General features: G+C 48.1%; 3 protein-coding genes across 6 annotated transcripts; all 3 read left to right on the top strand.

Moving 5' to 3' along the window:
* The first annotated feature begins 6 nt into the window (after nt 1–6).
* On the top strand, nt 7–3,535 carry uqcrh (ubiquinol-cytochrome c reductase hinge protein). Of its 4 annotated transcripts, none has more exons than XM_088597891.1 (4): nt 7–195; nt 2,150–2,182; nt 2,656–2,817; nt 3,301–3,535. In XM_088597891.1, exons 1-4 carry the CDS (start codon nt 172–174, stop codon nt 3,331–3,333), a joined length of 252 nt encoding a protein of 83 aa, XP_088454017.1. In that variant the 5' UTR covers nt 7–171; the 3' UTR covers nt 3,334–3,535. The 4 variants fall into 4 exon arrangements, with proteins under 4 accessions (XP_088454017.1, XP_088454016.1, XP_088454015.1 ...); XM_088597890.1 differs by having other exon boundaries at nt 11–195; nt 2,150–2,185; XM_088597889.1 differs by lacking the exon at nt 7–195 and adding an exon at nt 735–892.
* A 1,155-nt stretch (nt 3,536–4,690) lies between these two features.
* On the top strand, nt 4,691–9,609 carry nsun4 (NOP2/Sun RNA methyltransferase 4). Its single transcript, XM_088597892.1, has 6 exons — nt 4,691–4,800; nt 5,601–6,031; nt 6,425–6,579; nt 6,783–6,943; nt 7,147–7,271; nt 7,662–9,609. Exons 1-6 carry the CDS (start codon nt 4,708–4,710, stop codon nt 7,936–7,938), a joined length of 1,242 nt encoding a protein of 413 aa, XP_088454018.1. The 5' UTR covers nt 4,691–4,707; the 3' UTR covers nt 7,939–9,609.
* A 2,255-nt stretch (nt 9,610–11,864) lies between these two features.
* faah (fatty acid amide hydrolase) lies at nt 11,865–25,333 on the top strand. Its single transcript, XM_088597893.1, has 15 exons — nt 11,865–12,203; nt 13,355–13,468; nt 13,789–13,929; nt 16,969–17,102; nt 17,494–17,700; nt 18,160–18,200; nt 19,037–19,161; nt 19,714–19,839; nt 20,271–20,368; nt 20,596–20,695; nt 21,185–21,228; nt 21,569–21,608; nt 23,152–23,260; nt 23,819–23,964; nt 24,104–25,333. Exons 1-15 carry the CDS (start codon nt 11,991–11,993, stop codon nt 24,227–24,229), a joined length of 1,764 nt encoding a protein of 587 aa, XP_088454019.1. The 5' UTR covers nt 11,865–11,990; the 3' UTR covers nt 24,230–25,333.
* The last annotated feature ends 215 nt before the right edge of the window (nt 25,334–25,548 follow it).

The raw sequence follows: 25,548 nt of genomic DNA on the forward strand, positions 1-25,548 counted from the left end.
TGGTTCAGAATTATTCAGTTCATCATACCTTAAAGTAAAGGTGTATTTAACGTATAGTGAATTTATTTTTATTGTGTTTTGAAACTATAGATAACTATAAATGGGGTATAGATAAGATATGAGCACTTTATTGGCCACGATATACACTGATACAAGATCAGAGAGAGCTGAATGCAAATAAGGTTTTACTTTAAGGTAAGTAATTAACTTTATGGAATAAATTGCTCATCTTAATGTTTATATGTGTGTGATGACGGTAACTGTTTTATCAGTACTTGCGAATTACAGAGTTCAGACCAACACGTTTTGCATATTTTATTATTTAAGAAATATCACTTCTTAAATAAAACAACTCTTTTTAAGATGATCTTGTTGTGGATGTGATGTTGTATAATCAGGCAGTCCGTGTTGTGTTTGAACAGTAGGGAATACCTGAAAACATGCCCGGATTTGTGAAAACACGCATTTGAACCTTTAAAAGTAATCGACTTTTTATGAAAGGAAACTTTTTCCAAAGGCCACGTGTTGGCTTTTTTTTTTACATATTGGCAAAATAAGTGTGCGGTAGTTTCCTTATAATTATTACAGAGCAGTACTGAGGTGAAACACCGTGCAATTCTGGAATTCTAAATTGATACCATTTTCATGTCCGACGAGCAAGGAAAGGAAGACGGCGGAAATACGTCAGAAAGCCGGTTGTGCAAAAGCCCTATTGGCAGTATCGCAGCTTCCGGTAGTGTTGTTCGTAGTTTCCGGCGTGTGACCTGAAGGTCCTCCAGACGCACTCGGGTTGTGGTGGAGAGGGAGCGTGATTTAGATCGGTTTGTCACCCCCCACAGTAATCATGGTTTTGACAGAGGAGAAGATGCTTACGAACGGAGAGCCCGACGAGGTACTCATCTGAGATGCGGTTCAATGAAAATAGTTTAAAATGACCGGAAGAGATGTTCTGTAGGCTGTCCGTGAAATGCGTGCGTCCAGTGTCTTCTCGGGCAAGGCCTGGTTACGAAACGGCGTTCAAATGCCGAATGAGGGGCTAGTCCTCTCTTCTTTTTTTAATATATTTTTTTTCAGTGCCTCTAGGATGCCCCGCTGTCTCTGGCAGCATCAGAGCGGCGCCGGCTTCCCTGTGTTTGATGTGTTTGATCCCTTGTCAGTGGGAAGGAGAAGAAAGGGCTGTGATCGTTTTCTCGGTAGTCCGAAAGTCTTGCTGTTTGAAAGCTAAAGTTGTACTAAATGCAAAACAACAAAAAATCAGTGGGGTGGTCTATTCGTGACCGGTACAGTGTGAACTGTTGCATTCCGGATGGTAATTTTAATGTTGAATTCATGGTACCATTACGTGTTCATAGATCTGATTTTGCACATCTCATCCAACTGCTTGTTATCCGCTTTGAAAGCTCATTCGCTCATACGTTACTGCATGCTTCGAATGACATCTGACTAAAGAACAAAGTATGCTTTTTTTCAGTAATGCCTTGTACATGTACAGCGCCTTTCATCCCAAATGGTCTTGTTGCACTTGGCCTGAATTGCACCAACGCCTCTGACAGCCCATTGCCCCCCATTACTGGGCCCCTGGTGTTTGACATTCCAGTGAAGAGCGCCCCCTGCTGGTCCCCCAGCCTGCTTGCAGAAGCTGGGCTTTCCTTCCCAGTTCTCATCAGGCCCGGCCTTGCTTCAGAACCCTGCTCAGTTCTGGGTTATGTCAGTGTCTCCCAGGAAGCATAATGGGGGGAAAAAGAAGGACATTGACTCTCAGCAGCGGAGCACACCAATAAATAAGAAAACTGCAGGGATGTATATTTACTATTGAAACCATGAGCTACTTCTATGCTCAGTGTTGTAGGAGTCTGCAGAAGGCTACCCAGCAGTGCTGTTTATACTGATACCCGGCTTCTTTTAAAGGAACTGCTGGATGGGATCCTTGGGTCTATGGGCTGCTAGCAGTCTAAATGTGGTCAAAACAGGACTCGGCTTCCTGCCATTTCTGAACTTCATGTTCTTGTATCACCACCCCTTTTGTCAGTCGTGGGCTGAGAGGTGGAGCTGCACTGTCTGCAGCAAGTGTTCTGTGGGTGTGGAAGAAAAATGTTGGTGAAGATCTCAAATGTTGTTTTCTCTTAATTGTTTAACACTTTCTCTACAGGTCGAGGAAGAGGAGGAGGAGGAAGAAGAACTGGTGGTGAGTATGCCTCCATTCTTGTCCTTACTCCAGGGGTGAACGCTGATTGATGGCCGGAAGTTCTTCCACAATCTTTCCCCCAGGGGGGCAGTTTGTGTGGCTCTCTCCCTCTCGGTCTGCCTCTGGAGTGCCGACACGCTGGTATAATGGTGTAGCTGGCGTGTTATTATAAATGGGGTGGGGGGAAACAGAAGCAGTAGTTGGCTTCTGCTTTTGAGACCGTTCTTATGTTGAGTTGTGTGCATTTGGGGGATTTTCCCGAAGAATCATTACAATTCGCGTAGCTCTTTTTTTTTTGAGTCTCTGCGAAACCAGTTTATCTCTTTAAAAGACTGTTCGTCAGCACAGTCTGAGGGGGTCATGGCCAGAGGCTCAAGCCTGGTCCAGCCAGGTTCTGGGGATGGGGGGGGGCTGTCTCCTTCTGCGGCAGGCTCGGCGCCCTGACCCCCCCCCCCCCCGTGTCTCTGCAGGACCCCCTGGTGGCGATCCGGGAGCAGTGCGAGCAGACGGAGCACTGCGTGCACGCGCGGGAGAAGCTGGAGGCCTGCGAGGCGCGGGTCAGCTCCCGGTCGCAGACGCTGGAGGAGTGCACGGAGGAGCTCTTCGACTTCCTGCACGCCAGGGACCACTGCGTGAGTCGCTCGCTCGCTCGCCCACCAGCGCGAGCCGCGCGCTGATCGGTGTTTTCCCAGCCAGGGATTTCGTTAATAAGAGCGATCGGAGCAAAACATTCCCGCAGAAAGCTGGGCTTCACTCCCGAACTTGCCTGGCTGGATACTTCCAACTGGTACAGAAAACGGAACGAGCCGTGCAGCTCTGATATCGGAAAGAACACCTGACACACATTCCCATCAGTTTCAGACCAACCCATAATCGTTACATAAGCTCCGAAGTGCTGTTTTTTGTTTGTCTTCTGATCGCACTATTACTTACCTGATTGTAAAGAGAGATTTTCTGTTTTTATTGCCATCAAACATTATCGTTTATGGAACCCTAAAAAAGTCTCCAGCATATCTGGAAGGGGAACTTTATGTGGTAAAATGTGAATACATTTTAAGTTTGAATAAAAGATCTGCTCTGTGCACTGATAACAGATTTTGTTTTTTACCCTGTAGGTGGCGCACAAGGCCTTCAAAATGATTAAGTGAAGTCGGCACAGCTCTGGCGTCAAGCTCCAGTTTCTGTGGTAGATGTCATACAGCTGTGAAGTCTGTATTTAAATAAGAAAACGGCGCCGATCAGAAAAGTTCCTGATGTCCGTTTCTTCCCCATGCAGTTTCAGGAAATGTTTGAAAACCTCAGCTAACTGTGTATGTGTCCACATGTGAATAAAATGACATTCTTTCTGAATCTGCTTTCCTGTCTAAAACATGTGATAGACAACATTTGAAGGACTGACTGTGCGCTTACTTGTGTTATGAAGGTCAGTTTTGAATAATTTTTTTTGGTACGTGACACTCACTGCGTATCATTTGCTTAGAAGATACATACCCAGGGTGACTAAGATCCAGGACAATGAAATGAGGAGTGAGAGCAGCAGGAACAGTAACTATAAGGTGAGTCAAATTAGAACGAGGCCAATACAAGCAGGAAGAGCAGTGCACATGCTCGCCAAACCACGTGAAAGAAAATATACAGTGTGGATAGGAAGCAGTAATATGAACTCGCTTGTACGTATGTTGTGTTTGAGTCAGTGCAATATGGGATGAAGTTGGCAGAAGATAAAGTGAGAGCTGAGAGATCATGGGTCCTGCCTTCCTGAAAGCATCTTGAACCAGTACAGAAAGGTGGTCAGGGGTGGCGATGAAGGTTTTGGGTGATACTCTACAGACCGATATCTTAGCTGGTCTGCATTACTGTGTGCATTGATCCTGTTGCTTATCTGGAGTTTTATCTGACATTGAAAGGCCTAAGCTTTCAGAGTGGGGAAAAGTCTCTGAAAACATCCCAACAGAAACCTGATATCTTCCAAGGATTACAATTAAGTGAGACTAAGAGAATGATGCCATCTTACGCCTTGGAGCATTTCATTATTTATGAGCTTATTAATGCACCACCTTGTGTGATTCGAGTGTCTTGTATTGGTAGACTTATTGTGGCCAGTGCTTTTGAATCTCAAACTTGACAGATTTCTGGAGCTCTCAAATGTTACACTGTTGCAACATCTATAATAAAATGATTTGCATCTGCATAGATCTTATCGTTCCAAAAGACCCCAAAGTATTATATATATATAGGAAAGGACATTTCACCTACCACTGAATGAAGCACCCCCAGCACTGCAGATAAGATAGAGGAGTGAGTTCCTTTACAACTGTACCACTTGTATTAAGAATTTAACCAGAGTATACTGAACATTTCTCCTCAGTGACATATATTGTTTTATGTGTCCATATGTAAGGCAGTAAGTGAATGAGGAGAAAAAATCATTTCCAAGCTCGTAACTCTCAACTTTAACCCGGCGGACCGATCGTTGCGGAAGATTGTGTTTCCCGGGGCATTTTTTTACTGTGGCATTCAATATGGCTGCGCTCACAGACACGAGAGTGTTGCTTCGGAAACTGAAGGGTTTGCCTCATTTTATTCCTTGCAGAAATCGAGTGAAGAAGAAATGGGTAATATAATCCTCAGAGGTCGTTTTATGCCGCTGAAATAGGAAGTCTTCTCTGTTTCGAATTCAGCAAAACGAAGCGCAGACAGGTTTAATTGGACCCGCACTAAACTCTAATGAATCAGATAAATACCCTTGCTATCTTAATGATATTTGCGCGAAATAACGAAAATATTTAGGCAGAACAGCTATGGTCGTTTACTATGACTTATTTAATGTCTATGATATATTTGATTGATTTCTCAGTCAAAAATAACTGTAAGCCTCAATGTCTATTTCCATCCAAGACCGGCGATTTCTTTAGTTTACTATCCCTGATTCTCAAGTGATTTCCGTTTGTCTACTGTAGCAAAATCAAAATTCACTCTACACCTAAAGTAAGCTCACGTAGACTGTACATATAATTAACGGTAACACAGGGAATGCTTTTGTATCGGCATGCGATATATTTGAGTTTTTTTTTATTTAAAAAACATCAAAATCCACAGAAAGTGTGCATGAATGCGCGCTAGGTTTGTTTAGGACTTAGAATGGGCGTATGTTGTGTTATAAACGCCAGCAGGCTATAGTCGTCATAGGGAAAACGGGTGACATTTAAAAAGCAGCATCGTTGCAAATGTGCCGCTCTCAAATTTGGAATGAGAGCACGCTTGTGGAGACGCTTTAAGGTCATTCGGACAGTAAGCAATGACATAAGGACCTCTACGTGTGTTTGCATCTGGTTCTGCATGATTCTTAGCTTCATGTTATTGTCATAGGAATCGGTGCTGAACTGTAAGTCCAGGGTCTCCATTCCCCCGACAGGCTGCCACTCAACCCAAGATCTCCTCCACCAGGCTGGCCTTGCAGATCTTTGACATGACGTACGGCACCCAGTTTGCAGAGCAGTGGCCTCCGGTTCGGGCCAGCCTGCTGTCGGAGCAGAAGTATGGAGCTCTTGTCAACAACTTCTCCACGGCGCAGGAGGTGGTGGCGGGACTGGAGCAGCAGGGGGCGTTCGACTTCGTGCAGGAGGCTTTCAGGAGAGACTGTGCCGCAGGGCCCGGTGTGGACGGGCCAGGCACGAGTCGGGACCCCTCGGTAGTCGCCGGACCTCCGTGCGCTGGAGCCCCGGAATCCAACAGTGAACCCCAGAGTTCAGGATCACTACAGGATGGCAGATTCCCAAGTCTCAGTCCAAATATAAAGTGCTATGTTTTCCCTAAGGGTGACATCACGCGTTTCAGGCCTGCAAGGTGAGAAATTTCTAACCATGCACCAGCTGTGACTGTAGCCTTGTCTTTGTGGTGACAGTGGCCTGCTCCGTGTCTCCAGCACTGATCACAGTAGATAGCCGTTAGTGGTGAGATTGTCTCTAACGTGGGGCATTCACTGCATCTTATCTCACGAAACTGCCCCAGAAATGTAGCTGGATCAGAAAGGAAGTCTTCAAAGTGTCAGCGCTAGGGAGACTTAAAAAGAAAGTTACTGTAGACTGTAGGGCATAGCTCTGCTACATAAGGAGTAGGTGAAACAGGAGGAGGTGAAACATGCCGCATTTTGATGGTTGGATTGACACCGGTCTTTATTTTGAAGGAGGTACAGTTGCACGTCTAGTGCAGAACATGACTGCGGTGGTGTTTTCTCAGGCCTGACCGCAGTGGTTTCCTGGGCTACTACCTGCTGGACGCGGCCTCGGTGCTGCCCGTTTTGGCTCTGGACGTGCAGGAGGGCCACACTGTCCTGGACCTGTGCGCCGCGCCAGGGGGGAAGACGCTGGCTCTGCTCCAGACACAGGCCTGCTGTAATCATTTTTCCTTCGTACAACACATGACGTCCGGGAGATAAAAGACCAAGAAAACTTTTAGTTTCTGTAAGCTTTATGTGGGAAACTAAATGCACGTTGAAGGAACCTTCAGGGAATATATCAGTGTGAGTGATTGATGGTGTCGTTTTAGCCCAGCCGTGATGAAACACGGACACGTGCTGTCGTGTGTGTGTTCACAGGGCGTCTGGCAGCCAACGACGCCTCGGGGTCCCGCACTGCTCGCCTCCGAGGGGTCCTGCAGAGTTACATTCCCAGGGTGCACTGCTCCGAAGACAAGGTGCGCATCACTTCCTTCGATGGCAGGAAGTGGGGTGAGCTCGAGAGAGAGACTTTTGACAGGGTGAGTAATAAGATCAGACTGCCCTGATCTGGGGTCTTATGACACGCAGCACTTATTGAGATCTCGTGGTACATAATCGACAAGTCTGCTTTTGGCAAAAGTAAACGTAATGGTGTCTTTCCTTCACTGTCATTAGAGAAGATGTGCTTCCCTGTGAAGCTGGCAGAGACCTTGTAGTGACTCTCTGTGTTGTGGCTGCCCAGGTCCTTGTGGATGTGCCCTGCACAACAGACAGACACTCTTTGCTGGAGGAGGACAATAACATCTTCAAGAAGTCCAGGACCAAGGAGAGACAGAGACTGCCACAGCTCCAGACAGAGCTCCTGCTGTAAGTGAGACACTTACACACTCTAGTGCCTCTTTCTTTTCTCTCCACTAAACATTTTGCAGATTCGGGTTGTCAAAACATTTTTACCTCTCGAAATCTCCAGACAGCCAAGTTTTCTTTCGAAATACTCCTGTTATTGTTGTACTTTTCAGGAAACAGGCCGCTGTTTCCTAAAATCTTTCCAGTACTTTTTATTGACCACCAGCTTTTTGTCATTGGATTTGCGCTACGCTCCCAAGAACTTGAATTTAAGGTAAGTGAAGCATGCGAGCGCTGTGGCTCGGCAGGCAGTCGTTGTCCTTCTCCCGCCTTGACCCCGCGGAGGGCGCGGAGCAGACCGGCTCCGGCCTCCGGCCCCCGGCGGCGCTGCTGACGGCTGCCTTCTCTCAGGGCAGGGATTCGGGCCGCGCGGCCGGGAGGGGAGGTCCTGTACTCGACCTGCACGCTGTCGCCGCTGCAGAACGAGTGCGTGGTGGAGAGAGCGGCCCAGCTGGCCCAGGAGGAGCTGGGGATAAGCGTCCGCGTCGTGGACCTGGCGCCCCTGGCCGGCCTTTTCCGGGATGTTTTCCACTTCGCCCAGGGTCTGCGCCTGGGCGAGCTGGTCCTGCCCCACCTCGCAGCCAACTTCGGCCCCATCTACCTGTGCAGGCTGCAGCGTGTCAGCTAGAGGCCGGAGCTGCTCCGGGCACGCCTTCTCCCAGCCGGACTCACTGTGAGGGTCAGCACGGCCTTGGCGGGGGACAGGCTGCAGCTGGACAACAGGGGCTTACCTGTGATCGTCAGTCTGTAGTCGTCTCCGCAGGGCGCTTCTAACTGTTGGAATAAAATACATGCATTCAAGTATTCCAGCTCCTCCAGTAATGAATTGTATTCAATCAAAAAGACTGGTCATGCATCATTAAAAACTTATTATAAATATTGAATCAGACAAAAACAAGCTGATTTTGATTTTTCTGGCTGTTGTTTGGTAGGGCTGGTTGATGCTAGTGAAGATACAAGCTCTTTTCCTACAGACTCTTCCTGTAGAAAGTGTTCTTGTTTTCTTGTGGAAGAGTACAAACTCTTGCTAGAGAGACCAGCCCCTAGACGCTGTCATTTTTTGCAGATGTTTTAAAAATATGTTGGACTTGTGGTTGATAGTAGTCAGGGTTTACCGTGCTGAGTTTGGACAAAGGTTTGCCCTTTTTTTCTAGGCTCCTTACACCGTGAATTGGCATGCTTTACTATGATCTTCCATCGTTTTTTTACTACCTCTGCATGCTTTTGCCATTTATAAACCATAGGCGTGAACAGGTTCAACAGGTACCTGCTGTTATTAGTGCATAATGGCAGACCTGAACCTGACATTCTAGGTGGCTGCCTGACCAGTCTGTAAAAGAGTCAATGTCTCTGCTCCTTTCATCTCATGTTGGAACAGCTGGACTTTAAAATGTGTGTCTGCTGAAGTCAGTGGTGGCTTCAACTGCAGATGGGCTGTCCAAAGCAGAGGTATTCTGGGTGCCATCTGGACTTGTCATCAGTAAGGTCAAGTTAGCCCCCGCAAAGCAGGTGCCTTCTGATCTTTGTCTCTTCCAGACATCAGGAAAAATAGACAGTATTTTTATATACACACACATATCCCTGAAATGTAAATCTGTATTTGTAGAGGTGGACAATTGCGTGGTACTGTGATCCTGAAAATGATTTTTGGAGCGTGACTCGGATGAACAGATCACCAGCCCTAAATGATGTGGTCTCTCTTCTCTTGCTTCCTGGGAATGATCCTGGGTTCGTTTGCCTTCTGTGAGGAGTCTGGATTTTTTCCAGGTGTTCCATGCCGGCCAGGTTAACTGGTGTCTTGAAACTGTCCCAGTGCAACTGTGTTTGCACCCTGTGACGGACTGGTGTCCTGTCATTCGTCCTGTGCTTCTGGGACAGGCCCTGACTGGCTGCAGAAGCTTTCAAAATAATGGAGGGAGGGATACAATTCGATATTCTGTCTATAGGTGAAAAATGCAGTAATGGCAATAGCACTTTTTGTAGTTCTCTGTGTGGCATAACATTTCCTGTCTGTCAAGTTCCTGACATTCTGAGGGCTCTGGAGCTAGTCTCAAATTTCCCCACCTGTCTGCCGCTGAACGTTTATTGTTTTATGTGTCCATAACTGTCACTCTCAGGTGTTATGACCTGACATAATTGCTGTGTTCTGTTAATGCTATTGTACTCCTTGACATTTATGCTCACTTTGGAGTGTTTTGTGCTGCAACACACAGCAATATTTTGCGTTTAGTATCATACGCAATCTACTAGGCAAAATGTCAAGCAAAAAAAAAGGTATTAAAATATATCAGAACATTGAGTGCATTCTTTACAGTTGTGTTTCACAGCGTTTTTTCAGTCTTAATACATCATATTCAGTGGTTCCCCACATAATTCTTGATTCACACTGGGCTTTAAACGGGATGCTCAAATAAAGGATACCGCATGAGCTTTTTAATATGAAGCGCACAGTGAATTGCGTTGCACACATTGAACTCTGTATGGGCTCATTAAAGTAGGCGCACTGTGTTGACGCAGAAGATGATCAATAAACTGGTGCAAGTATGACTCTTTATGTACTGCATTTACACCTGCTGCTGGAGAAGACTCTTAGCTCCTTTATTGTCCCACAAGAGTTTAAGATGTAGGCCTACATTAATACCGTAGGTCAGTGAACTCAAAGGTCACCTTGATTTAATCACTTTCTATTTGAACCACATTCGATTTCTTTTTATTAGCTTTGGCAGATCATAGTGTTCACTGGTTTCCCTCTTGTGCTTTTGCTCTCAGGTGCGGTTATATCCCTCATGGAGGCAGAATATCTGATTTTCCTACAGATGTGTTTTTCATGGGCGTGGCTATGGTGTGCTTAGCTGTGCTATTCTGGACGTTGTTGTTTTTGTATTTTAATTTTTAAGAGAAATGTGATTTTACCATTTTCAATTGTAGAGAGGACCGCTTGGTGAAAAACACTGCAGATAAGTGTTCCGCTTTAGCCTTGGCTGAAGAATGATTAACTTTGTTTAACCCTGGTCTACTGTGTGGAGATGTGGAGAGGAACAGGCTCTCCCTTCCACAGATTGACATGCTGCACTACTGCTACTTTGTATTTTGTAGAGTGCCTTTCATCCCAAGGTGCTTTTTCAATAAGACAAGCCAAAGGCAAAGCAACAAAGAAAAAAAATACACGAGAATTTAATCCTATTCATTGTATTATTGTAGGGTTAAAGACCAGACTTAAAGTTGCTATCTGATATGCCTGATCTACTGCAGTCTAGGAGATCATTCACCAGTCCTGGAGCAACACCACCGACAGCAGGGGTTCCCAGAACTGAAGACTCTCGTTCTAGACGGTGACAGAAGGCACAAGCTCACACAATGCAAGCAAGCTGTAGCTGTTTAAGGGGGTTAGAAGTTCACTGATGTCAGAGCGAACTGAACTATTCAAGTCCTTAAAGGCAGGCAGCAGTATTTAAAATGTAATTATGGAATCCACAGGGAACCACTGCGAGGAGGGCAGAAAAGGAGATATTATGCTAATTAAATGTAGTTTTAGTTCAGGTCTAAGCAGCTGTTAAAACGTAAAAAACAACCGCATGAAAAAGAATTTCAGCTTCAGGCCTTGGCCTGCTAACGGGACCTAACTGCAGCACCAGATGTGACCAGCCTTAGAGAGGAAGAACAATGATCTATTTTGTACAAACACCTTTAGATCACGACCAAGCAGTTTCAGTAACACCAACAGCCCTGTTCAGCAAAGACTGTAGAATCGTTCTCGTTCTTAAAGGCATGAAGAAATCCAAAGGTTTAAGAATTGTGTGCTCTGAGAAAAGAACAGCGGGCCTTGTTCTCATAATTATCCTTAGCCTTGGTGAGTAGCTAACTGTTTGCTGCAATTGCTCATGACTCTTTCATCGGGTAACAGACGTTCTGTTTTGAAACTAAATGTTGTCTTGGTATGCAAACAATTGAAACTACCTAAGAAAATATCTTGTAATTTTTTTTTCTGCTGGAATATCTGCTGTTGTTTTGGCTTCCTCTTATACGACTGAATTCGTGTGACTCTCACTGTATAAAAAGGGAGACAGTTGCTGCATGCTCCTGTATGCACGCATAAAGGTCTGCTTTCCTGCTCACTTCAGGAACCTGATCGTTGAGTGCTTTCTACAGGCAAGTACAGTAAATTAAAACCCCATTTAAAATTAAAATCAAGCAAGAGGAATGATAAAGATACCTCAAACTATTTAAAAAAAAAAAAAACAAGTCTGGTGGCCAGTAAACACCCTGTTTGAGACGAACGTCAGCGAAATGCATTTAAATGATTCAACTGCCTGCTGGTGTTCTCGGAGCAGTGTTAAATGACTGATACCAGCTGACCAGTGAAGAAAGATGACGCCTTCTCGCCGGTTTCAGCATTGCGCTCCATATAAAACAAACTACAGCCTGGGAGAAGAGACCTCTACCTGCAGGGCACTGGAAAGGCTACGGGATTGGGTCTCTTTCGTCATTCTGCAGGGACAGACCCGCGTTGGCAGAAATGCCCAAGCGGGGAATCCACTCCACATTTTGTGTTTCGCATCCGGTAGGGCGCTGTCATCCCCCCCCGGTCGGCACCCCTACGTCCTGCGCTACAGTGGTTCGCGCTGCGCTGACACGGTGCGGGCTGCGCTCTCACCTGGGGCTGCAGTTCAGCTGTGCGTGATGGAGAGGCTGGGTTGCAATCATCTGCTGTCCGGCGCCCAGCCGGGCAGGAGAGTTGCGCTCCTGTCCGCGGCTTGCGGGGCCGGCGCGGTCCTTCTGCTGCTGAAGCGCAGGTGGCACCGCGGCGAGAGGGAGCTGATCGCAAACGCCAGAGCAAGGAGGGACAGGTCACTGAAGAGTGCCGAAGAAGCGGTGGAGCAGTTTAAAAAAGAGGTTTGGGAAACGCAATGCCCCCACTCTTTTTTTTTTTTTTTGGGGTGGTTGTTTTTGTGGAGCGTGCCGGGTTTGTGCGAGAAACGAAACTCGGGATGTGATCCACGCGTCGAAAAGCTAGCGTGCAGTTTCCACCGCAGCTGAAAATCAACAAGTTTACTGTCTGCACGTAGGGGGAAGAAAGTTAGTTGGCGAGCCAAACGAGGCTTGTATGTAATATAATACCGCAAGCGCAAGAGAACAGCCCGCGGAACAGGAATCTCTCGCAACATTTACTGCTGACATGACCAAAGTGTAATTGAGTCGAACTGGACATTGAACAGGGCAAAACGCTCATGCTCGCCTGTAATTCAGTACCGGCTTACTGGCTATAAAAAAGAACTACGATCAGGTGCTGTACAGGGAGGTACACTGCTGTACAGTGTTTAGTCTGAAAGTTGTTAGCCTTTTAAGAATGTGAAATAACCTTCTGATCGCATTGCGAAGAATTGTAACACGAATTAAACATGCGCTGCGATATCGAAGGTATTTAACTCTGCGCTTTGCTGTCGAGTTCGTCTACACAGTATTATTCCACATTCATTTAGAGCCCGTATCAAGGGAGTTGCTGATGTGCAACGGTTGTCAGGGAGCAGATATTTCCTCGGAGTCCTGATTAAAAACAGGCGGGGGCACGGGAAGGAACATCCTGCCCGCGTGTCTCTGAGGCCCGAGTGACGCGCTGGACTCGTGTGGACGGTGTGTGTCCCCACAGTAACTACACACACCTCGTTCTGGAAACACGAAAAGCAATGGGGTGGGGAAGTACTACGAAAGAGGAGCGCTAAGTCTTCTTCAGTTAATACATTGACTTCATGTTTTGCAGTGTACTTTGCAAATCGACCTGGATAAGAAAGTCCGCTCATAATAGCACGTCCTTGTTTTTCTTGCTGAAGAAAGGCATGGGAAGTATTTTAAAATGGGGGGTTACTGCCGGCTCTCCTGCCTCTGCTTCTGAATGAATGTCTTTTTGCAAAGCAGAGTCGAGCAGACTCTTCGTTTCTCCGTTAAAGTCGGAACTAGTTCGCATGAGGCTCTCGCAGAGGCACTGTCTGGGAGCTGGGAGGCGGAGCGGGGCTGTGAAGCTGCTCAGTGCTGCCGGTTCTTTGCAGCACCCCGGGACTGAGAGTGCTGTCATCCTGTCCCTGCCTCTGGAGGAGCTGCGCAGGAGGCTGAGGGAGAAAGAGCTGAGCCCCGAGGCCGTGCTGTACACCTACACGGAAAAGGTGAGCTCACGCAGGCTGCTGGCAGCGGTGTCCTCTTCATCTACCCCATGGGGTCATTCTAAATACCCCAGCGATGTGCGTCGGTTTGAGTCATTACAACGCTTTCTTTTGCCGTGACAGCCAGGAGAATTAGCCTGGCAAAGTTACGAAACATCTGCACCATGAATATTCGGTGTAAAGCTGTTGTGCTTTTTAATCCCTTTTATGTCCTATTTGTTTGCTGAAATGATGCTGATCCTAGTCGAATCCAAATCGGCGTGGTGGTGAATGAGACGGAGAGATGTTTGCTCTTCCCGCAAGGCGGTGACGTGTTCCCTCAGGCTCTGCAGGTGACCAGGACGGCGAACTGTGCTACTGCCATCCTGCCGGAGAGTCGAGAGCAGCTGGCCCAGGTGGAGCAGCACAGGGACGGCCTGCTCTACGGAGTTCCCGTCAGCATCAAAGATAACGTCGGGATCAAGGTACGTGTTGCCCGAGACCTCGCGCGGTTGCCGACGAGAGGAAGCTCTTCCTGCCCGATCGGCAGCTGGTACAGTAGCTCATCGGTTCCAGTATCTCATCCGGAGGTTTCTTGAAAGAAGCCAGGGTTTTGGATTCTCCAACGTGGCTGTGAAGCTTGTTCCATGCCCCCACAATCCTTTGGGTAAACAACTGCATGCTGTTCTCAGTTTTCACTTCCACATGGGATCCACTTGGTTAGCATTTCACCGTTTATTCCGCTGGAATGATTTTGGCAGGGATTGACAAAGTCAACCTAGTGAGTTTCTGGACTTGTCAGAACACACTTTTGAAGGCGTTTGAAACTCCTGCCCTCTGCATGTTCATGTAGAACGTTATCAGGGGCGTGTGACTCGTATTTAGGCTGACACACATGGGGAAAATTTCCTTTAGCACCACCTTTACGTCTGCCCTTCTCCAGTCCATGAGATTATTGTCAGTTACTAGAGAAATGAATATTGCAGAAATATTTTGTAGCTTTGAGAGATTCCTCTTAAGAATCAATTCTCAGTTTGGCTCCCTCATCACAAAATGGCACTAATCACACTGTCAATAATACTATCGGTATTATTTAGTATTACTGACTCCTGGATGAATCAGTAGGCTTTGAAGTGAGCAGGAATATTTCAGAAATCGAAGAGGTCGTATTGGAGTATTGGGTGGTGTAGTACATCAAGTTTTGCACCATGAGAAGTTAACAGCAAACTTTTATGGGTGGTGTTATGCAAAGCTACCTAATGGTGTGAACACACATGTCTTAACTGATTTATTGGCATTCAGTGTGAAGGAAATTGGGCGAACTGGCAACCTTCCAGCCACAGGTGTGGTGGCTCTGGCTCAGGATCTGTGCCTGTGGCTGGAAGGTTGCCGGTTTGTATCCCGTGGCCGGCAGATGAATCCTACTCCGTTGGGCCCCTGAGCAAGGCCCTGCACCCCAGCTGCTCCAGGGGCGCCGTATAAGTAGCTGACCCTGCGCTCTGACCCCCAGCTTCTCTCTCCCTGTCTGTGTGCCTGTGTGTCTCATGGAGAGCAAGTTGGGGTAGGCGAAAAGACAAATTCCTAATACAAGAGATTGAATATGGCCAATTAAGTGCTCTTATCTTAAATTCCACTGGTGGGAAAAGAGCACGTGTGATTAGTTCTGTGGGCAATTGGCCACTCCCACAGATTGAAGATCTGGTGTATAAGAGCAGCCGGGAGGAGGCAGGTTAGGAGTCTGTGCCCAGGCTCTTGCAGGAGTACAAGAGAGTGAGGGCTCAGAAATGAAGGTAGTGAGTCTAGGGAGCGCAGGAGTACTCTTTGAGCTCCTGTGCATTACCACCTGCAGCAGGCTTTCACTCTCCGTGTTGGAGAGGATCTAATTGGAGTGAGAGTATGAACCAAGAACTTGCGAGGAGTGAGATGAAAGATTTGTGGTGATTTATTGAAAGAAAAATCCAGGGTTCTGTGTAGCTTATTCATAAAGGATTAGTCGGGCTAAGTTAAGAGCACCAGGGTGTGTCTGAGTTCAAGAGGGACAGATCTGTGTCTCGTGTACTGCAGGCGTTTTCCCGGGACTGTCTGAAGAATGGAGGAGGGGTTAAGGTGACTGTGCCAGTGAAAAGCTCTGACGTAGGAGCGATTGAACAGTGGGCTGTGCAGACCCCTCCAATTGGGGACCACCCTTACATTTAGGGGGTTTCACTCGCACTCAGATGTGCTCCATGTTGTCACTTGCGGCTTGGCACTTGTCCCAGTTTGGTATTATAAAAAAGTCCATTTAAAACTCGAAAGACCTGTCCTTAGCAGTTCCGTTTGCAGGTGGCAGGGTGCTTGCAATCCGTGCACAGGAGGGCTCGGTATGCTCATATGCGGGCACTGGGCTCACTAGGACACTCCCAGCACACTAGGTGTGTCAAAAAGAAGACGGGTCACTGTTTCACGGAGCAGGTTCAACTAATTCAGGATTTTCTCAAGTTGTCCAGATAGAATTAACCCAATAACTGAGTTCGGGTTAACTCAGTTTCAGGAAGGCAAACTCCGTTTCAGGTTATCTGGTTAAAGTAACTCAGAATTAAACTATCTGACTAACTGTGCGTTCACGTTGCAGTTCATTAGGCAAGGAGATCACACAGCTTAAGAGATTGTGAATGTGAAGTACACCCTGCTGAAACGGTATCCTTCAAGCAAAAATAATCACTGAACTGTAAAGGGCAATATTGAAACTTTCGCTCTCTCTGTAAAGAGTTGAGCTCTTACCCTCGAAGTCAGGTTAAGTCTGACTTCACCCGCCCTGGAGCAGGTTTAGAGTAAAGTTACTTAACTGGATACCATTCTGTTCTGCTTCATGAAACCGAAACCGAAAAATCCAGCTGGGTAATCTCACTCAGCTATGGTGAGCTATAGTATAGTCAGCAGCTATATCACCCTGCATCTCACCACTGGCAGCCCACTGAAGCCCAGCAGGTGTGAGCCTGGACAGTACCTCCTGAGAAAGCTAAGGCTGCTGCTGGAAGTGGTGTCAGTGGGGCCCAGTAGGGGGCGCTCAACCTGCAGCCTGTGTGGGTCCTAATGCCCCAGTATAGCAACGGGGACACTAGACTGGAAAAAAATCGCCGTCCTTCGGATGAGACGTAAAACCGAGGTCCCGACTCCCCGAGATCATTAAAAATCCCAGGGCATGTTGCCCCCGGAGTCCTGGCTAAATTTTCCTTTGGCCCTTATCAGTCAGGGCCTCCTAATAATCCCCATCTCCGAACTGGCTTTATCACTCTGTTCTCCTCCCCACTGGTGTGTGGGGAGCGTACTGGTGCGCTCTGGCTGTCGTCTCATCATCCAGGTGGGGCTGCACACTGGTGGTGGTGGAGGGGGTCCCCATGACCTGTAAAGCACTTTGAGTGGAGTGTCCGGAATAGCGCTATGAGTCTTAGCAATTATTATTATCTCTCTTCGTGAAACCGCCAGTCTGATGGGCCGAATGCCCTCCTCTTCTCGGGCCTGTAACCCCTCTGGCCCTCCTCCAGGGCCACGACTCCACGTGTGGGACCGTGCAGAAGCTGGAGCACCCCGAGGTGCAGGACAGCGTGGTGGTGCAGGTGTTGAAGAAGCAGGGCGCCATTCCCTTCGTGAAAACCAACGTGCCCCAGGGGCTGCTGAAGTAAGTGACGTCCGCTCAGGTCTTCATATTGAGGTTAAAAGCTGAGGTTTTTCTTGCACAGAGGCTCTGGACAGTGTGGTGTGTAACAGCCACTGCTACACACCTGTTTTGATTTAAAGAAAAACGTTCAGATTTATTATTGCTGCATAGCTTTGCCTCATCACATAGCTCTCCCAGTCAAAGTAGCTTCATTCATTACACTAATCATGCAAATTCTATATACAGTGCCTCTAGAAAAGTCCACACACCCTGACCCAAGTAACACATTTTGTGGCCTAACAGTGTAATATCAAGACACATTGAATCAGAACCTATTTCACCTTTATTAATACTTTGTGACGCACAACCTGCAAGTTCCTGCCTTTGACCTCCCTGTTTTGTTGTTGTTTAGCTATGACTGCAGCAATCCCATATTTGAGCAGACCCTGAACCCCTGTAACCTGCACAAGACCCCCGGGGGATCTTCGGGGGGAGAGGGGGCGCTGATCGGCGCCGGGGGCTCCATCCTGGGGCTGGGGACGGACATCGGGGGGAGTATTCGCATCCCATCATCCTTCTGTGGCATCTGCGGCTTCAAACCCACCTCGGGCCGGCTCAGGTAGGGGGCCCCTGCCCCACCGCCATCTCCCCTTCGGCCAGCAGAGAGTCTGATTTTGCACGTAAAGCAGGTACTTCGGAACGTGGGCAAGCTTTAAAAACCGAGTTATTAAGGTATTTTTGGAGAGTATTCAAATTTGCCTGTGCCTCGCTCTGCTTTCCGTGATCAGGTGAGATAGGAGTATTAGAGGTTACAAGTGAGAGCGGGACCATGTGGCCCATCCAGTACTGCTAGATCTACCAAACAGGCCGGAGTAATATACTGGGGGACTCCCAGAGCTCATTTTTGCTTCCAGAAATGATTTACAACCTGCTTTCTTACATCAAGGCCTATAGATCTAGCAAGCGATCATTTTATCTCGTGTAGAGATAAACCAGGACCTTACCTTTCAGGTGAGCGAAACGGCAGCACGTCTGCGATCTAGTGATTAAGTGACGGGTGTGACTGTTTGTGTTCCAGCGCGCGAGGTCTCGCCAGCTGCTGCTATGGACAGAAGTCAGGTGAGATGGTCCTGGAAGAAGAGTCGAGACTCCCACAGTTCTGGGAGACCAGCGTGCTGCCTTCCCTCTTTCATCAGAAATTTGGTTATTCCTGGTAAGGGTCGAGACGAGCATGGGGCCTGTCCCAGAGGTCACTTCGGACCCTTCAGGGATGCCAGTTAGTCTGCCCAGCAGGTAGGAGAAAACCAAAACCAGGGAAGGCCGCAAGCACCTGGAGAGAACATGCAGACTCCACACGGAAGGATCGTAGTATAGCATCGAGCTCGGGACCTGCGAGCTGTGAGGCAGTAAGGTTAACTGCTGGGCCACCTCCCCAGCTATCGTGTCTTTAACGAATTGCTGCCGCTTTGTTGAACACACCTGTCTGAGGACTAGCGAGGATTTTTGCACTGAATGGAAAAACTGCCCCGGGCCTCTGCTCTGCCCTGATGCAAATCCTCTGATATTTTATCAGTCCGTCGCCCACAGTGTAGTTTCGTCAGGCCGACCGCAGGAAACGTCAGGTTGAGTTGGTCAAAGTCGCTGTCGAACAGTGTGCAATAAAAAAGCAAGGGTAAGACCTGTACATGAAGAAGAGGAGTGAGGGCATGCTTATGAGAGGAAGGCTAATGACCAGACACCTGGTGACCAATCGTTTTATTTGCATTGTTTATAGCTGTTATTTTTTTGTGTGTTCTTACACCTGCACGGATTTGACCTGTTATCACCCAAGTAACTTTTTGCTCTGTGGCCAGCCTGGTGCAGGGAGGATGAGGATGATGAAGGTAGCTCCTGTTCAGGTGTGCTTCAGCCATGTGTTCTGTGCATGTGACGTGCCGGGGGTCTCTGTGTTCCAGTCCTGTCATCAGTGGGCCCAATGGCCCGGGACACGGACAGCCTGGCGCTGTGCATGAGGGCCTTGCTGTGTGACCACATGTTCGCCCTGGACCCCACTGTCCCACCGCTGCCCTTCGACGAGCAGGTGAGGGCAGCTGAGGCACCTGCTGTGGTACACCTGGCCATGGAGTGCTGACGTGGCTGATGCAGAAGGGAGTTATGTTGTGTGCCATTTCACTGCCACACCTCCGTAATACAGCGATTCCTCAATTCCAGTTTTATTTTAAAATGGGGCATTCAGACAAGCTAGTTAATTCCCTGCGTGTTACAGGAAGAAATCCGTGTGTGTCAGATTGAATTGCAGGAATATAATAGCCGTTGTTCGTGAATTGTTGCTTGTCAGGCTTTTTTTCCTGATCTGTGATGAATTAGCTTTTATCTTTAAAAAAAAAAAAGTTTTTTTAACTTGTTGTCACTAAAGAGTGCTTGATCTCTGCCTGTTCTAACATTTCTGCACAGTGAAGAATGTGTGCAGTACTTCCAACAGTGTTTAAAGACTGTGCTGCTGGTTAATGGAATTTTGTGGAAATCATTTTAATCATATTTACAGTTCTCATCGTGAGAGAAGTTCCGGTTCCTTTGGCAGATAAGGGCCTGTCTGCTTTCTTTCCCTCCTGACCTGCGTGTCTTTTTCCAGGTGTACGCGAGCTCCAGGCCCCTGCGGGTTGGCTACTATGAGAACGATGGTAATCTCATGCCTTCCCCCAGCATGAGCAGAGCCCTCAGGGAGACCAAGGTGCTGCTGGAGGAAGCCGGCCACACCGTGAGTCGAGACTCTACACCCACAAGCCAGCACCAGTGTCAGTGCGTCGGGCCAGACAACTTACACTCAATCGTTGGTGATTTTGCGTTGGCTTTTTATACCGAGGTTATAAATCGGTAGCGCTAAAATAAATGAAAAGATCTCGTTTGAACTGGCTCCTCCTCTGTGCTAGCCCTGAGAGTTGACATGTTCATTTAGCCACGCAGGAAAGCATTTAACTCCGCTTAAAAGAAATGGAAGCGGTGTTTGTAAGAGAGCTTTTTGTTTTTACTTTCCAGTTTTCTTTTCTCCTTTTTGGCTTCCGCATTTATGGAGGTCCTTTGTGGTGTCTCGGGCTGAAAGAAGGCTCCCTCAAGAGCCGGGGGTTGCGCTTGCTGCGGTCTTGAGCCGCTCCTCGCAGAAGGCTGAAGCTGTGCCGTCTCCTCTTCCAGTTAGTTCCTTTCCTGCCTCCCCGTCTGGATTCTGTCCTGATGGAACTGGGGTTGAAGGGGCTTCTGGCGGACGGAGGCACCACGCTGCTCGACAACCTGTAAGTGACCGTACCCCCGCAGACTGCGCTCCAGTGGGCCGGGGAGCGGCCGCCAGGGGGCAAACGCGTCAGACCCGTTGTTCCTGTTGCCAGACCGCTGCAGCGGTGGCTGCAAACACACGGATGGCGCTCATCAGGGAGCGAAGTGTTTGCGACGCTGGGTGATTTTATGAATCGGGTCGGAGTCTTGTGAAGATTCGCAGCACGCCTCGATTGTGTCTGTACAGGAAAGGCGGCTGCATCGACCCCACTCTCAGCCCGCAGACCACAGTTTACCGAATGCCCCGGCTGCTGAAGAGAATCCTGGCTGTCCTGCTCAAGCCCCTGGTGAGTAGTGTGAACCCTGCCCTGGCGTCATGTGTTCTAGTTAGGTGGAAAGTAGGAAAAGGAATACTGGCACACTGCGACGGAAAAGTTGAACCAGAAGGTTGCGCCACCAGTTGCACCTTCGTCATTTTGAATTCTTCTGTGTGGATTTGGTCAGAACGCCTCCGAGATTCTGGATATGTATTCCAGTGTTTTCAAGTATCCGTATTTGGCACGCGTTGTTCAAAAAGAATCGCTTACTGCAGAAGTTCAAATTCAGTTAGGTAAAAATGAGACGTTTTGAACCAGCAGTGTTGCAATAGGTTGCAAATGTTTTTCAGCTCTTCTGTAAAAAAAAAAAAAATCCTGTTGCATTAGCTTTCTGAGTAGCGAGTTTAAAGTATGAGTTACATCATTCTTCTCAGAAAGTTAATACATGGGCCCGGGTACAGTTGTAATCATTTCAGCATAAACCTCCCATTTTAACACATTTTTAATTTTTTTTTTCAGTACCCTCGTATGGCCGCTTCATTCCTTGCGCTTAATGGATGCAGGTAAGGGTGCCCAGGTTCTTTTTGCCTAGTCTGTTTTCTAGTTAAAAAAAAAACTACAACTCTCCCAATTCTGAAACAAGGCAGCTACTTTTCACAGAACAGAACATGCACTGGGCGTTTCACCTCATTCAGATCTCCGTCACAGTCCACAGGTGAAGCAGCGCACTAATCCCAGAGCTCGTTTAACTTGTATGGCAGTTCTGCAGTTCGCCTGTTTTTAATTGGATGGTTTTCAGTTTTTTTTCCCCCAACAACAAAGGTTTACGTTAAGTGTTAAGCTAATCTCTTGGCATTTGAGCACCATGTAGATGAGGATCAAGTTTCTCTTGCACTGTTCCAGATCTATCCCGGAGCTCTGGAAGCAGCACAAAGCTGTGCAGGTAAGCTCCTACACTTTTTACACTTACAGCTCGGCCCAAGGTTTTCTCAGCCTTTGTCTGAAAATAAACACATCCGTGCAGTTACTGTACATATTTCCAGAAGCAGCTTATTGCCTGATCTGCAGGCAGATCTGTCTCCTAAGCATTGTTTGGGCCTGGTCAGTACAGGGGTGGGAGACCTCACAGGAAAACCAGGGTGGCTGCTATAAGGTGTGTTGGTGGACCAGTAGGTGGCGCTCTTCCATCTGGAATTTCCAGGCCGATGCCCCAATAGGGAAACCCGGGGAGACCCTGTAGTGCAGGAGGTGCTGTCCTCAAGATGAGATGTTAAACCAAGACCCTCACCGCTTGGTTATTAAAGATCCCGCGACACTCATTGTAGGAGTGGGTGCGTGAATCCTGGTAACTTGGCTAAACTCCTGGAGGTTCCTCCTTCACCCAGCTGGTGGTGCTGTCTCTCGCTCCCACCCCTGCCAGGCTGTGCGCTGGGGCTGCTGGTGCGGAATGGCCGCGCCCCATAACGGGTTGAAGCCGGTCCTCCTCTCTGTAGAAGGAGCGTGGGATTCCCAAACAGATTCCCGAACGCGGGATCCCCGGGTAGACCAGGGGTTGGCGATGGCAGGTCTGCAGGGCCGTGCCGGGCCTCAGAGCAAAGACTTCTGCCAGCTGGGTCATTTCATTTAATTCAACTATAGCCTTGCAGGTCTTGATATGATTTTTTTCCCCTTGGAAGAAAAGGTAGCGTTTCCACACCATGTTGTCGATATTTTTTATGTTTGTTTGTTGCCTGCAAACAGCTTATAATTAATAATAATTTCTTACACTTATATAGCGCTTTTCTGGATACTCCACTCAAAGCGCTTTACAGGTAATGGGGATCCCCTCCACCACCACCAATGTGCAGCCTCACCTGGATGATGCGACGGCAGCCATAGTGCGCCAGAACGCTCCCCACACACCAGCTCTCAGTGGGGAGGAGAGCAGAGTGATGTAGCCAATTCATAGATGGGGATTATTAGGAAGCCATGATTGGTAAGGGCCAATGGGAAATTTGCCCAGGACACCGGGGTTACACCCCTGCTCTTTACGAGAAACACCCTGGGATTTTTAATGACCACAGAGAGTCAGGACCTCGGTTTTACGTCTCATCTGAAGGACGGCGCCTGTTTACAGTATAGTGTCCCTGTCACTACACTGGGGCATTAGGACCCACATGAGCCGCAGGGTGAGCGCCCCCTGCTGGCCCCACTAACACCTCTTCCAGCAGCAACCTTAGTTTTTCCCAGGAGGTCTCCCATCCAGGTACTGACCAGGCTCACACCTGCTGGGCTTCAGTGGGCTGCCAGTTGTGAGCTGCAGGGTGATATGGCTGCTGGCTAGGGTGTAAGGAAGGCTGGGAAACGGGACTCCGTTCGTTTAGCTAACGCGATACTGCAGGAGACGGGAATAGGCAGGAGACCCCTGAACCCGGAGCGCTTGCGGCTGCCGCCCGTGTCTCGCTGAGGGTCCGAACCTGCTGGCTTGCTTCGTCCCTGTCCTGCAGGACTACCACCAGGAGTTCATCGCCGAGTGGAGGAAACGCGATCTGGACGTGCTCCTGTGTCCCGTCCTGGGTCCTGCGTACAACTTGGGATACTGCGGAAAGCTGACCAGTACTGTTCCGTATCCGAGAAGCGGTCGCGCCGTGTGTACATCGCGCGGGCGGTAGCCAGAGGGAGTTGTGCTATTTCTCGTCTTGAGGTCCCACAGCGCAAGGAGCAGGGACACACACACACACACACACACACACACACACACACACACACACACACACACACACACACACACTCTGCTCACTTTCTTCTCTCCTCTGTCCCTCTTGATTCTGATCCCCAAACCCAAGATGTGAGTAGTATGAGTTACATCATCCTTCTCAGAAAGTTAATACATGGGCCCGGGTAGAGTTGTAATCATTTCAGCATAAACCTCCCATTTTAACACATTTTTAATTTTTTTTCAGTACCCTCGTAATGTGAGTAGCAGGCCCTTTCTCCTCCGGAAGAAAGAGGTTCTTCTGCCCACTGTCTTTTTCAGTGTGCTGCTGTGTCGCGGTCCTTGTGGTGCTGCTCTTTTGAGCCCCTGCTGTGTGCTGATGTACCTCGGTGTTAGCTAGCCGACGCGTCTCTCTGCCTGCTGGTCTGAAAATGTTGTTTTTTTTTTTCCCCCGGCAGGCGCTCTGAGCTACACTGCCTTCTACAATCTCCTCAATGCCCCTGCCGGGGTGGTGCCTGTGTCTGTGGTGAGCGAGGAAGACGAGGAAGAGCTCAAAGACTACAAGGGTAACTTCGGCGACCCCTGGGACAAGCTCTTCAAACAGGTAAGCCTGGACCGGCGAAGGTCGTGTGGCGTCGTTTGTCTGTGCGGCCAGCAGGTGGCAGCAGGAGCCAGCGCTGGTCTGTGGCTCGGAGGCCCCGCAGGCTGGGCTGCTGCCAAAAGACGCGCTCTGGTCTTTGCAGGCTGTGACTGGCGGGCAGGGGCTCCCTGTTGGCGTGCAGTGTGTGGCCCTCCCTTGGCAAGACGAGCTGTGCCTGCGCTTCATGAAAGAGGTGGAGACGCTTGTGAGGAACAAACAGGGGAAGTAGCTCCATCATGCTGTTACACGTTGGCCTTTTGCGAGCTCGTGAGTTAAAAGGCTACCGGTACAGAGAGTGTGATGAAATCTTCTGGAACGGCTATAATCTGGTCGTTTTGTAGTACGATTACAGTTTCCATTTAGACACAAATAAAGTGGAAGGGTGTGATTCTTTCTAGGGCAAACCCTCTGGCATGGGTTGGGTTTAGGATGTATCGCTGAATTAGGGAAAACTTTTAAGCTGATGCAGCACTGTAATGAAGCAAAAAATAAATGCAAACTAGAGAGTTTTTTTTTTTTGTGCGTAAGGGATTATAAATAAATGTTTTTTTAGTTTGATATTTTTTATTTTTTTATTACCAAATTGCCTGCAAATCCGCCTCCTTACTTTTCCCCTGAATTTGGAAGGAACTTTTCAACAGTGACAACTGTTTTTAATATTTGCTGGAGGAGACCTGTGCAGAATGAATGAATGAAAATAATCTGCCGTTCAAGTGGCCCTGATATTTTAGAGATGTACAGTAGTTCACTCGCATTTTAGTTCAATGGGAATTTAAGAATAAACCATTTTACTGGCACTTTAACCTTTTACATTTAATCTACTGATATGTTTGTTTGTTTTTATTTTCCTAACCTGCTCTGTACTTTTTGGGTTATGGATATAATCAGTGGGGAAAAAGCCGATACATGCATGAGCTGTTTTATCCAAAAACCAGTCATGTTTTTTGTTCATTATGGTTAATTTGACAGTTTGTGCCTTGCTGCAGTCTGGTTTTAGCACTGTAGTTTAGATTTGCCAGCAAAGTCCTAATCTGACCGATCCGTTCGGCCGCAGTCCTGGCCTGTTCACCTGCGCAGCCCCACAGACTGCTCTGGGAAGGAGCCTGTTCTTCTGGCTGCTGGGCTTTGTGGGTGACCTGTGGGTGACCTGTGGGTGTGATGAGTGCCAGCGTGGGACGCGGCAGACCAGCCCTGGAAAGCTCTTGCCTGCGGCCTCGGCCAGTGGTCTTCAGAGGTCAGCTTGTCTCCGCAGATGAGCAGGCGCGTGGAAAAGGGAACCAGGTGTAATTCTAGGAATTTTGATTCTTTCAATAAAAAACACATGACAAGATTAGTCTGATTGTCGATCTTATCTTTCTGAACCTGGCAGTTTGCTAAGCATAAGATGATAAACACTTTCACGCCACTGGAAAAAGAGTCCGTTTCTGCCTGGTGTGATGTCCCCTGAAACATTTCGTAATATCTCTGGACGTTTATACAGTAGAAGCCCGGTTTATGGGTTAAATTTAAACCAAAAACACTGTCCTTACTTTAAGGGTAATGTTTCTT

Source organism: Lepisosteus platostomus, chromosome 11 (assembly GCF_059453375.1).
Source record: "Lepisosteus platostomus isolate fLepPlt1 chromosome 11, fLepPlt1.hap1, whole genome shotgun sequence".
Taxonomy (NCBI): domain Eukaryota; kingdom Metazoa; phylum Chordata; class Actinopteri; order Semionotiformes; family Lepisosteidae; genus Lepisosteus; species Lepisosteus platostomus.

Excerpts from the sequence above, each read along its gene's own strand:
- nsun4 (XM_088597892.1), top strand. The coding sequence starts at position 4,708 with ATGGCTGCGCTCACAGACACGAGAGTGTTGCTTCGGAAACTGAAGGGT. Across the intron at positions 6,944-7,146 it reads AGAGAGAGACTTTTGACAGG|GTCCTTGTGGATGTGCCCTG; the intron begins GTGAGTAATAAG and ends GTGGCTGCCCAG. Across the intron at positions 7,272-7,661 it reads CTCCAGACAGAGCTCCTGCT|GGCAGGGATTCGGGCCGCGC; the intron begins GTAAGTGAGACA and ends GCCTTCTCTCAG.
- uqcrh (XM_088597887.1), top strand. The coding sequence starts at position 845 with ATGGTTTTGACAGAGGAGAAGATGCTTACGAACGGAGAGCCCGACGAG. Across the intron at positions 2,186-2,655 it reads AGGAGGAAGAAGAACTGGTG|GACCCCCTGGTGGCGATCCG; the intron begins GTGAGTATGCCT and ends GTGTCTCTGCAG. Across the intron at positions 2,818-3,300 it reads TGCACGCCAGGGACCACTGC|GTGGCGCACAAGGCCTTCAA; the intron begins GTGAGTCGCTCG and ends TTTACCCTGTAG.
- faah (XM_088597893.1), top strand. The coding sequence starts at position 11,991 with ATGGAGAGGCTGGGTTGCAATCATCTGCTGTCCGGCGCCCAGCCGGGC. Across the intron at positions 13,930-16,968 it reads AAGATAACGTCGGGATCAAG|GGCCACGACTCCACGTGTGG; the intron begins GTACGTGTTGCC and ends GCCCTCCTCCAG. Across the intron at positions 23,965-24,103 it reads GGGACAAGCTCTTCAAACAG|GCTGTGACTGGCGGGCAGGG; the intron begins GTAAGCCTGGAC and ends TGGTCTTTGCAG.